This window comes from Pelophylax lessonae, assembly GCF_965119305.1.
Source record: "Pelophylax lessonae genome assembly, chromosome: 5".
NCBI classification, from domain to species: Eukaryota; Metazoa; Chordata; class Amphibia; order Anura; family Ranidae; genus Pelophylax; species Pelophylax lessonae.
In genome coordinates, this window is record NC_138772.1 from 442,418,511 (window position 1) to 442,431,659 (window position 13,149).

General features: G+C 45.9%; 1 protein-coding gene across 6 annotated transcripts in view; it reads left to right on the forward strand.

The window, feature by feature from the left end:
• CSPP1 (centrosome and spindle pole associated protein 1) overlaps window positions 1-13,149 on the forward strand; it is a 178,052-nt gene that overhangs the window by 119,558 nt on the left and 45,345 nt on the right. For all 6 annotated transcript variants that reach the window (XM_082258429.1, XM_082258430.1, XM_082258431.1 and 3 more), the window contains 2 exons: window positions 11,258-11,340; window positions 12,710-12,806. In XM_082258429.1, the coding sequence (XP_082114555.1) occupies window positions 11,258-11,340; window positions 12,710-12,806 (180 nt within the window). The remainder of the gene's footprint in view (window positions 1-11,257; window positions 11,341-12,709; window positions 12,807-13,149) is intronic.

Genomic DNA, 13,149 nt, shown 5'->3' on the forward strand with positions numbered 1-13,149 from the left:
TCTGGGAGTATCTGTGAGTATCTGGGAGTGCCTGAGTATCTGGGAGTGCCTGAGTATCTGGGAGTACCTGAGTATCTGGGAGTACCTGAGTACCTGGGAGTACCTGTGAGTACCTGTGAGTATCTGTGAGTACCTGTGAGTACCTGTGAGTATCTGGGAGTACCTGAGTATCTGGGAGTACCTGAGTATCTGGGAGTACCTGTGAGTACCTGAGTATCTGTGAGTATCTGGGAGTACCTGAGTATCTGGGAGTACCTGTGAGTACCTGTGAGTACCTGTGAGTACCTGTGAGTATCTGTGAGTATCTGGGAGTATCTGGGAGTATCTGGGAGTGCCTGAGTATCTGGGAGTGCCTGAGTATCTGGGAGCGCCTGAGTATCTGGGAGCGCCTGAGTATCTGGGAGTACCTGAGTATCTGGGAGTACCTGTTGCTACCTGAGTGTCTGGGAGTACCTATCACTACTTGAGTGTTGGGCGTCTGACCGGGCTGTGCCACTCAGTGTTGTGCGTCTGACCGGGCTGTGCGACTCAGTGTTGTGAGTCTGACCGGGCTGTGCGACTGAGTGTTGTGCGTCTGACCGGGCTGTGCGACTGAGTGTTGTGCGTAAGACCGGGCTGTGCCACTCAGTGTTGTGCGTCTGACCGGGCTGTGCGACTCAGTGTTGTGCGTCTGACCGGGCTGTGCGACTGAGTGTTGTGCGTCTGACCGGGCTGTGCGACTCGGTGTTGTGCGTCTCACCGGGCTGTGCGACTCGGTGTTGTGCGTCTGACCGGGCTGTGCGACTCGGTGTTGTGCGTCTGACCGGGCTGTGCGACTCGGTGTTGTGCGTCTGACCGGGCTGTGCGACTCGGTGTTGTGCGTCTGACCGGGCTGTGCGACTCGGTGTTGTGCGTCTGACCGGGCTGTGCGACTCGGTGTTGTGCTTCTGACCGGGCTGTGCGACTGAGTGTTGTGCGTCTGACCGGGCTGTACGACTGAGTGTTGTGCGTCTGACCGGGCTGTGCGACTCGGTGTTGTGCGTCTGACCGGGCTGTGCGACTCGGTGTTGTGCGTCTGACCGGGCTGTGCGACTCAGTGTTGTGAGTCTGACCGGGCTGTGCGACTGAGTGTTGTGCGTCTGACCGGGCTGTGCGACTGAGTGTTGTGCGTCTAACCGGGCTGTGCGACTGAGTGTTGTGCGTCTGACCGGGCTGTGCGACTCGGTGTTGTGCGTCTGACCGGACTGTGCGACTCGGTGTTGTGCGTCTGACCGGGCTGTGCGACTCGGTGTTGTGCGTCTGACCGGGCTGTGCGACTCGGTGTTGTGCGTCTGACCGGGCTGTGCGACTCGGTGTTGTGCTTCTGACCGGGCTGTGCGACTTAGTGTTGTGCGTCTGACCGGGCTGTACGACTGAGTGTTGTGCGTCTGACCGGGCTGTGCGACTCGGTGTTGTGCGTCTGACCGGGCTGTGCGACTCGGTGTTGTGCGTCTGACCGGGCTGTGCGACTCGGTGTTGTGCGTCTGACCGGGCTGTGCGACTCAGTGTTGTGCGTCTGACCGGGCTGTGCGACTCAGTGTTGTGAGTCTGACCGGGCTGTGCGACTGAGTGTTGTGCGTCTGACCGGGCTGTGCGACTGAGTGTTGTGCGTCTGACCGGGCTGTGCGACTGAGTGTTGTGCGTCTGACCGGGCTGTGCGACTCGGTGTTGTGCGTCTGACCGGGCTGTGCGACTCGGTGTTGTGCGTCTGACCGGGCTGTGCGACTCGGTGTTGTGCGTCTGACCGGGCTGTGCGACTCGGTGTTGTGCTTCTGACCGGGCTGTGCGACTGAGTGTTGTGCGTCTGACCGGGCTGTGCGACTGAGTGTGTGCGTCTGACCGGGCTGTGCGACTGAGTGTGTGCGTCTGACCGGGCTGTGCGACTCGGTGTTGTGCGTCTGACCGGGCTGTGCGACTCTGTGTTGTGCGTCTGACCGGGCTGTGCGACTCGGTGTTGTGCGTCTGACCGGGCTGTGCGACTCGGTGTTGTGCGTCTGACCGGGCTGTGCGACTCGGTGTTCTGGGTCTGACCGGGCTGTGCGACTCGGTGTTGTGCGTCTGACCGGGCTGTGCGACTGAATGTTGTGCGTCTGACCGGGCTGTGCGACTTAGTGTTGTGCGTCTGACCGGGCTGTGCGACTCAGCGTTGTGCGTCTGACCGGGCTGTGCGACTCAGCGTTGTGCGTCTGACCGGGCTGTGAGATTGTGAGTGTTGGGTGACTGACCGGTGTCAAGTGAGTGGAGCGGAATACCAGAGGGTGAGAAGGTAGCGTTAGGAAGCCAGGAAATAGCCACATAGGATAGACTTAAATCGCTGAATCCCCATTAGATTAGATAGTAGGTACAATGCCCGGCGGGTGTGGAGATGCGACTCGGTGTATATCTTGTGATATGTATGCGTTCCTCGGTCATGCGATCGAGGGCGAATACAAATGCGCAAAATGTGAGCACGTTGCTTCCCTGGAAGCTCAGGTCCTGAATCTAGGGAAGCAGCTGGCAACACTGAGACGAATGTCCATACCGGAGGAGAGCCAGGATTGTACCAATCAGGTGCAGGCAGGGGCCTGCACAGAGGTGGGCGGAGTATCGGAGGTGCAGGCATCAGAGCAGAGTAGAGGGGTGACAGTTAGGAGGGGTAGAAGGGGACAAGTCAAGGAGGCTGATCCTGGGCTGGAGCACCCCAATAGATACGCCCCGTTGTGTGATGTTGGGGAAACCAGTCAGGGACCAGCATTGCTGGAGCAGAGCGACACCCCTAGCTGCCAGGGGAAGAACTCCTCCAGTGAGGCCGGGAGAAAGGGAAAGGAAAGACAGGTGTTGGTGGTAGAGGACTCAATTATTAGAAGGACAGATAGTGTAATCTGTGACAAAGACCGTGTGCGCCAAAACAGTCTGTTGTTTGCCGGGCGCTCGGGTTCGGCACATCGCGGATCGGGTGAACAGATTATTGGGTGGGGCTGGGGAAGACCCAGCTGTCATGGTACACGTGGGTACCAATGACATAGGCAGAGGAAGACGGAGAGTCCTAAACGATTTCAGGGACTTAGGCGCTAAGTTGAGGACTAGGACCTCCAAGGTAGTATTTTCCGAAATACTACCTGTACCTCGAGCCACACCAGAGAGGCAGCGGGAGATTAGGGAAGTTAACGAGTGGCTGAGGAGCTGGTGTAGTAAGGAGGGTTTCGGGTTCCTGGAGAACTGGGCCGTCTTCTCAGTCGGTCACCGGCTCTTTGGTAGGGACGGATTGCACCTAAATGGGGTGGGTGCAGCCGTACTGGGTGCGAGGATGGCCAAAAAGCTAGAGGGGCTTTTAAACTAGGGAATGGGGGGGAGGGTACAGATGTAGAATTAGCCAGTGGAAAGCAAGTTTCAGAGGGCAGAAATGGGGGCATTAGCGGTAGGGTGTTCGGAGCTCCTATACCCAGGGTGGGTACGGGGAAAAATCAAGAGAGCAGCCTAAAAACATCAAAATTACGAGGCTTATATACCAATGCCAGAAGCCTGGCCAACAAGATGGGAGAGCTGGAGCTGCTGATGTTTGAGGAGGACTTAGATTTTGTGGGGATAACTGAAACTTGGTTTGACAGCTCTCATGACTGGATGGCGACCATTCAGGGGTATTCCCTTTATCGCAGAGATAGAGAGGGTAAAAAAGGGGGAGGGGTATGTTTGTATATTAAGAACAGCATACAGGTAAATATGAGGGATGATATTAATAATGAAGCTATGGACGAAGCAGAATCCCTATGGGTAGAGCTTCAAAGGGAAGGCACGGTGGGGAAGGTAATATTGGGCGTATGCTATAGGCCCCCAAACCAGAGGGAGGAGGGTGAGGTGGACCTCATGTTACAGATAGGATTGGCAGCAAGGATGGGAAATGTCATTATAATGGGGGACTTTAATTATCCTGATATAGACTGGGCAGAAGGAACCGCGCATTCAGCCAAGGCTCGACAGTTCCTAAATGTTTTGCAGGACAATTTCATGGGTCAGATGGTGAATGCACCGACAAGAAACAATGCGGTACTTGACCTACTGATTACCAACAATACAGACCTGCTCACGGATATAGAAATACGGGACAACTTAGGGAACAGTGACCATAGGTCAATTGGTTTCAGTATTAATTACAGTAATAGGAAACACAAGGGTAATATAAGGACACTTTCCCTAAACTGCGCTCGCTGCTAGAAAATATCAAATGGGATAGAACCCTGGGAACAAAGAACACGGAGGAAAAATGGGAGTGCTTCAAGAGCATACTTAACAAGGGGGTGGGCCAGTGCATTCCACAGGGAAATAAATTTAAAAGAGCAAAACTAAACCCTGGGTGGCTAAACTCCAACATAAAAATGTATATTAGAGCTAAAGAAAAGGCCTTCAAAAAATACAAGACTGAGGGGTCATTGGCAGCATTTAAGCACTACAAAGAGTGTAATAAGAAATGTAAAGATGAAATCAGGGCGGCTAAAATAGAACACGAGAGACATATAGCGGAGGAGAGTAAAAAGAACCCCAAGAAGTTCTTTAAGTATATAAACAGTAAGAAAGCGAGGCCAGAACACATTGGCCCCATAAAAGATGATAAAGGAAAAATGGCCACTGAGGACAGAGAAAAGGCGGAAGTGTTAAATAATTTCTTTTCTTCAGTCTTCACAAAGGAATCGGGGGGCTACACGAACCCAGCTTGTAAGGCCGAACTAAATAATACACCTCAGGAAGTGCCGCCATGGCTAACAGAGGATAGACTTAGAGCTAAACTAGAGAAACTTAACATAAATAAATCCCCGGGACCGGATGGCTTGCACCCAAGGGTTCTTAATGAGCTCAGCCAGGTGATTGCCAGACCATTATTCTTGATCTTTAAGGATAGTTTACAGACAGGTATGGTGCCAGCTGATTGGAAAAAAGCCAACGTGGTACCAATATTTAAAAAGGGGCCGAGATATATCCCGGGTAACTATAGGCCGGTCAGCCTAACATCAGTAGTCTGCAAGATTTTGGAGGGGATGATAAGGGACCACATACAAGACTTTAGTAATGAAAACGGTATTATAAGTAGTAATCAGCATGGATTCATGAAAAATCGTTCATGCCAAACCAATCTATTAACCTTCTACGATGAAGTGAGCTGCCACTTAGATAAAGGTAAGCCTGTGGATGTGGTGTATCTGGACTTTGCAAAGGCCTTTGACACCGTTCCCCACAAACGCTTACTGTACAAACTAAGGAAGGTAGGTATGGATCATAAGGTGAGTACCTGGATAGAGAACTGGCTCCAGGGGAGAGTCCAGAGGGTGGTGATTAATGGGGAGTACTCTGATTGGGCGGGTGTGGAAAGTGGGGTCCCCCAGGGTTCTTTCCTGGGACCAATCCTGTTTAATTTATTCATAAATGATCTAGAGGAGGGGATATCTAGTACAATCTCAGTATTTGCAGATGATACTAAATTAGGCATGCCAATATCTTCTATGCAGGATGTGGAAATCTTGCAAGCAGACCTGAACAAAATAACGGGGTGGGCAACTACATGGCAGATGAGATTTAATGTAGAAAAATGTAAAGTAATGCACTTGGGGGCCAGTAACCAGAAAGCAAGCTACTCACTAGGGGGGGAACCTCTGGGTGAGTCTAGGATGGAAAGGGACCTGGGGGTACTGGTAGACAACAGGCTTGGAAGTGGCATGCAATGCCAAGCCGCTGCAAGCAAAGCCAACAGAATACTGGGTTGTATAAAAAAGGGGATTCACTCCAGAAATAAAGAGATTATTCTTCCACTCTACAAAACTCTGGTCCGGCCACATCTGGAGTATGCTGTCCAGTTCTGGGCACCGGTCCTCAGGAAGGATGTGCTGGAACTGGAGAAAGTCCAGAGAAGGGCAACAAAAATAATTAGGGGAATGGAGGACATCAGCTATGAGGAAAGACTACAAGCACTGAACTTATTCTCTCTGGAGAAGAGACGATTGAGGGGGGATATGATATCAATGTACAAATACTGTACTGGCGACCCTAGCATAAGGAACAAACTATTCAGAGTAAGGGAATACAATAAGACACGTGGCCACTCACTAAAACTTGAGGAAAGGCGGTTTAACCTTAAAGTGCGTAAGGGGTTCTTCACTGTAAGAGCGGTAAGGATGTGGAATTCTCTTCCGCAAGCAGTCGTATCAGCGGGGAGCCTTGATAGTTTCAAAAAACTATTGGATGGACACCTTAAAGACCACAACATACAGGGGTATACAATGTACGGTTAAAAGCAAACACACATCATAGGTTGAACTGGATGGACTTGTGTCTTTTTTCAGCCTCACTAACTATGTAACTATGTAACTATTCAGGCATTCACTCCTAAGGGCAGGTTCATCCCTTTCCCGTTATAGCACGCTCAACAGGGGCGCTAGTGCCTCTGGTAATTCCGGGGATCTGTGTCTCAGGGTGCGTTCTTACTAAATTTTCCCAGTTGATGTCTTGCATCTTCTGGTGTTTCTTTTGGGCGCAACGTTTTGAAGGCAGCTGTTTACGCTTCCTTGTGGCCCCCTTTAGGGGTTGTTTAGGTGGTTGGCATGTTTGTCTGGCTGCTCCAATTGCATTTTGCTTTCCCCACCCCTCATTGAAGCACTGCTTTGGGACATCCCAGTGGTCAAGAATAAAGAAGCTGTGTCCGTCAATAAACGTTAGAGAAAACTAGATTTTTGTTACTCACCATAAAATCCATTTTTCTGAGTTCATTGACAGACACAGCACCCACTCTTCTGTTGGTTTTTCTCTGCTTGTACTGCTTTGTTACAAAACTGAGCTGCTTATGGGAGAGAAGAGGTTGCTTATTAGCTAGGACTGCCCATAGACAGTGCTGAGTTATTTTTTCTGCCTAGTGTCCTACTCCTGTAGGTGGCAGTATAACCTAATGGTCAAGAATAAAGAAGAAGCTGTGTCCGTCAATGAACTCAGAGAAAGGGATTTTATGGTGAGTAACAAAAATCCAGTTTTTTTTTATGACCGAGTACAAGTACTGATACAAGTACTCGCGGATACCGATTACCGATACTTGTTTAAAGTCGTGATAGTTTTCAAAGTACAATACAGACTAATATTATCTTCTTATGCAGCACTGATGAGACGGCACTGATGGGGTGGCACTAATGAGTAGGCACTAATATGCAGCACTGAGGAGCACTGATGAGGTTGCACTGACTGATGGGCACTGAAAGGTAGCACTGATTGACATAACTGATAGGCACAGATTGGCCTCACTGCAACTTATAAAATAAATAATAATAAATATAATATATTTTCTACCTTCTTTTCCCAAGACAAATAGTTCCGTCAGAATCAGTGACCCGTCAGATTCGGTAACGGAAGTGACGTTCTGTCAGAACACCGCAACGCCCATCTCGGTACACCCTGCACTCAGCCGCAGTAAGCCTGCAGTCAGAATGTGTCAGCGGACATCTTGTTACACCCAGCCTGTTCTTTATATGGGTACTATACTATAATGGGTGTACCAAGATGGATGGCGTGGGGCTCTGACAGAATGTCACTTCCTTTAACGAATCTGGTGGATCACTGATTCTGACGGAACTACTGTATTTGCCTTGGGAAAACATAGCGGCTGCGCCCCTGCCCTGGCCAGCTTACCTGCCAGCATGTTGTTGAATGTTGACGGCACGCGGACTCCCTCTGTCTTCTCTCTGCCCCCTGACTTACAGGAGGTATGGGATTTAGCATCAGAGCATTTTCACGAATACAACTACTTGTGCAAATGCTCAGTATTGATACCAGTACTAGTATCGGTATTGGTGCAACCCTAGTTATAACCCCTGGCAGATTTTTTTTTTTTCACCATCTGGGTCCCATTGTGGAGATTTTCATTCACATCCTGTCCCATAGCCAAACAGGAAGTGAAAGGAAATCCCTGCAAATTTATGAAATTCCTTGGAGACCCCTAAGTCACCATAACTTGTGTCCCAATTCAAAGATTTTCCCTCTACAGTATTGTTTTTCAGGGGACAACCCAGCATTTGGGATTTTCTTTTACTTTCATTTTCATTGATAATAGTAAACAGGACAAATAGAGAGGAGGAATCCCCTTAACAGGGGCACAGACAGCAATAAAAACCTAACAGGTGTTCTAATCCCTCTCCACTCTATTCAAAACTGAAAAAAAGTTTTGCCTTTAATGATACGTTAACTACAGAGCTGTGTATCTACTGTGCACACAGTGTAGGGAGACACAGCAAGGGTAGCACTAAGTGTTTTTGTGAGTTTTATTGTAATCAATTAGCATATTATATCCTGCTGCCCCCATAGTGTTTAGCAATAGGAGGACATGGGGGAGGAGGGTGGGAGGAGTGTGTCATTTACCACTTTGTATACGCCCACATGTGTGACTCCATAGTCATGTGGGCTGCACAGATCAGAAATAGGAGGGAATTAAGAGCTTAGAAGGGAACTGAAATATGAGCATGCTCATTAGAGGATGACAGCTGGTCTACACAATCTCAAGCTACAGTGCGGGCACAGAGAAGATGGGAAGGACAGCTGAACGCAGGATCAACCAGGTGTATTTCACTGTACACAAAACCATTAGTGGCTTTGTTAGTATGAACACTCTGTTATTTAGCATGTAATGAGAGGTTTTTTTCATATTCAGGGTTTAAAGTGGTTGTAACCCTAAAAGGGAAAAAAAAAAAACTTTAGGCTTTCCTTTAAGGCATAATCTATAGCACAGTGCTTGTGCTACGTAATTTGTCCCTTTTTATGTTGTAAAATACCTGGTTGATCCTGCCTGTTCCTGTGTCCCACTGTGTGTGCGGACCACGGTAATCATGGCTGCTGATCCAAAAAAACCTCAGTCATCCTGCTCTCTGCTATGAGTCTCTCCCTCTTCCCCTTCCTCCCTCCCTGTTCGTTCTAAAGCCTGTGTGTGAGAGCCAATCTCCTCCCCGCCCCTCCCCTCCTTTAACAACACTTTGAAGGATGAAAAAGATTTCTACTCAGTAAAAAATTAATTCAGCTGCTTTAACAATTGCAGGTTTAATATCACTTTAACTGACTTTCTGCATCTGAGTTTATTAAAACAGTTTGCTGTTTAGTGTGTGTCCATGCTAACCCTGTGTGAATATTGTAAAGTGAGGAATGTGATGTAAATAGTGCACTACACATACCGTAAATATGATTTTAGCTGGCACATGATCTCTGACATATTGTACGCCACCTCGATATGACTGCTTATGTTAGCTCTGATGCTAATAGTAATTCGGTTCCTTGGTTTTACCTCAGACCAGCTAGGTATTATATTACTCTGTTTGAACACGTGTGCCCAGATGGAATATCCATGCTGGCACTTTAGCACTTTATTCAAATCAGTATTTATTAAAAGAGGCATAATACAATTATAAAATATGTCATCCGAGCTGTGTAAGTACAGAACAATTGGGTAAAAAGGGTACTTCAAATGGAAGGAATCTTTCCCTCCTACTCTTCAATTTTGGTTTGAATGAATTAATACACTGTTACTGTTGTATAAGTTGACCTATTCCTTTAGGGGTTGTCCCAAAATGTTTGAAAAAATTTGGGCTGGATGGCTCATCTCAGTTTCTGGGAATATTGATGTATGACTGATTTTGTGCTTATGCTGAATTCTAGAGCAGCGTTTCTCAACCTTTTTTTCAGTTGAGGCACACTTTAAAATTCTGCACAATATTGAGGCACCCCATTCTACAATGTAAAAAAAAAAAAACTAAAGAAATAATTTTACATATAGCAGCAACATCCAAAACATGGGCCATCCACCATTAGAAGTGATTTTTTTCCTCCACAATTGCAAACTGGTACTAAATAGTATTCTACCACTTCTTCTTCAGTTTCTCTACTTCTGCTTTCCAATGTGACCCAAGTGCTGATGGAGAGGGGAAGAGTAAACAAGGATGCCATGCAAGCACCTGTCGTTCTCCTTATCAACCAGTGATGTTATTGGTTGTCAGGGTGCCAGTGGCTTGACCTGCATGGTGCCTAGGGTTGTAATGTTGCAAAGAAAAATCCTGTGGCAATTTGTTGCAATATTTACGAATTTTGCCAAGGCACCCCTGAAGAACCCAGGAGGCACACCAGGGTACCAGGGCACCCTGGTTGAAAAAGGCTGTTCTAGAGACATATGCTGTGTTTTGGGACACTCCTGCAGCTGCAGGCTACAGACCTTTACCTTTATTTCCAGCAGTGTGGTTTAGTTTCATTTTTCTTTTTGGTTCATGTGTTTTTTCCCTTTTATCTAAAAAGATGATTACAGCATTTCAAATGTCACTTATTTATTTTTATTAGGTGTTTTGCTGAGTTTGCATCTGCTGTCCAGATCCATTGTTGTACAACGATGCTGTATTGGGATTTTGTGATATACAATGCTGTAATGTTGTGTTTTAGTTTCTTTGTTACGTTTTCTTTTTGATACTCAAATAAAAATTACCCAAAAAAAAAACCGGGGTCTCCAAACTTTCTAAACAAAGGGCAAGTTTACTTTGCTTTAGATTTGAGGGGAGCCGGACTGTGATCATTAGAAGTAGAAACTATCTTGGTGTCAGTGGATGTAAACAGTGTATCTTTGGCATTAAGTGGAAGACAAAGTGCCCGTCATCGGTGTCAGTGGGAGGAATAGTGCCTCATCGTTGGTGTTATGTGAGGGAAAAAGTGCCCTGTTGTTGATGCGAGTAACAGGAATTCTACCCCATTGCTGGTGTCAGTGGGAGTAGAAGTGCCCCAAGATATGGATAAAAGTAAGCAAAGGGCCAAAGTTTGGAGACCACTGGGCTAAACAAATGGATCCAGAGAAGACAAAACCATAATGAAATTTGGCATAAAAGAATTGTAGGTTGTCAACAACAATGCTGGCACTTTAATGGTTATAGCTGCCCTTACTTACTATTTGCTCATATTCATGAGATTCCTCTTCAACAAAATGCTGTGTTTGCTCACCAGTATTCTGTGGACAGGAATCTTTGCCAAATTAGTTCATAATTAGGATGTTAATAAATGCACTGATATTAATCAACATAACATCTTTTTAATCCCATTAGAAGTAGAAAAATACAATTTGTTTTAAAATAGAGAAGCAATTTAGAATATATTTTCTAGAAGTTTCAGTTTAAGCTCATACATTGTTCATGAACACATACAGTATGTCTGTAGTTTATTTTGTCACAATGCACTAATAATGTTATCATACTTGTGTTAATATTCTTCTTAGGCCTAAAGTGGAGAATCCAATACAACCCACAGAGCGGTCGAAGTCTGCAAAGGAAGAAATCTTTTCCACTGGTCTTTTGCTTGGTATGGTTCCTCCTCACATGTGATTGTGTTTACTATGCATGTGTTGTATGTATTGCAATTACACATACATGTATACATTCCATATGTGGAATCTTTGGAATCCTAGAAGATTTCTAAGTTGTGTGTTTTTCTGCAATTATTCTTTTTATCACACAACTCACTGGCGTATAATCAGTAAGTAGAATCTCGGTTGCTTGGTGACCCAGTCATAACCCCCATTTGATCCCACTATTTTTCCTCTTGCATAGGATAGCTAAATTGAGGCCGGACTGAAAGCCACAGCCTGCATGTCTAAGACACTTCATCTCTACCTGTAACATTATATGTCATTTGCCAAGGGGAGGGGTTAGCGATATAAAAGAGGGCTTAAAGTATTACTAAACCCACAACAGTAAAATCAGTCTATATATGCTATAAAGCATGCTTGTTCCCCTTCTTCCACAGTCCCTAATTTATCTCCTGATAGAACAGAGACTAGGGGACAAGCTGCACATTCTCAGTTTGGTGTGTATTACTAGAGAGTTTTTTTTTTTTCTTAGAAAGGTGCATGTGAGCAGCACAGGGCCAATCAGTACTGTCCAGACAGAGGATCAGGGGTCCTGCAGCCTCATAGGACAGTCAGAGCAGAATGAAAACTGTAAAATCCCATGAAGATCAGTCACAGACACGTCTTGGTTCTCCACTCCTCAGTTTAATGTGCGCCACCCTCACATAAACCCCGGGCATAAAACCACACAGCAAAAACAAACATCACTTCCGGTCACGTAAACTCTCGCGAGAATACCTTCCCTCGCACATGAAGTTAACAAAAACTACTCGCTTTAACCAGACACTGATAGAAGTCACAAGACTGCTATATACTGCTGATGAAATAGCAATTTATATTTATTAAAGTTATTGCATTTCCATGTTCTGTGTACTGTGGGAGACCAGATATAGTGAATGCAGGGTCCTGGGTTTAGTAACACTTTAACCATTGGCGTTAAAAGTAGAAAAAAATTGCAGATCAGTAATAGCTCTCTTTGGTATGCTTAGGGTGCTGTTGTGGAAGAGAAAGAGAGCATTTAAGACCGCTAAAGGAACAGATTAAAGAGGTACTAATATGTTTACATGCCTTTGAAATTTGAAGCTTCTCTAAAAAAGTTTTTTTTATATTCACACACATCAGTTTTTGGGGGTAGGTGGAAAGTGCAGAGAATGCTGGTGAAAAGATAATGGCTGGTTAAGCTTTAAAGGATGTTGACTACTAGTCTTCTGGGATACATCTAGTCCTGACCTAATAATAATAGTGTGTCCGATTCAGATTGGGCTAGTGGCATTTGGTCCTTGCTTGCTTCTCATTCTCTTATTTTTTTTATCAATCCCCTAGGTGGTCCCAATGAAGATGAGGCTTTGAAGAGAAGAAAAGAACGTTATAGACAGGAACTTCAGGAGCAAATGGCAGAACAACAGAGAAACAAAAGAAGGTACATGTTTGTTTTTACTCATTTATTCTTAACTAGAACAAACAAAATCGATGTATAGTCTTGATATGATAACAGCATTTGAATGCGAGATTTGGGAAGGATGCAATAAGATCAATTTTAGAGTAGGCTGTAGTTAAAGAGAATGAGTCAGGAGTTTCACAATCAACCTGACACTTCTGATGTGACAGGGAGATGTAAATAGTCAAGTATCAAGTAAATCCGATGAAGTATTGCAAAACTATTATAGCAGTTCAAGAATAGCAATTCAGATTATTACAAATTAACACTGGGGGCTGGGTCAACATGTTCATGAGATGACAGTCACCTGATGTGGCTGGAACCA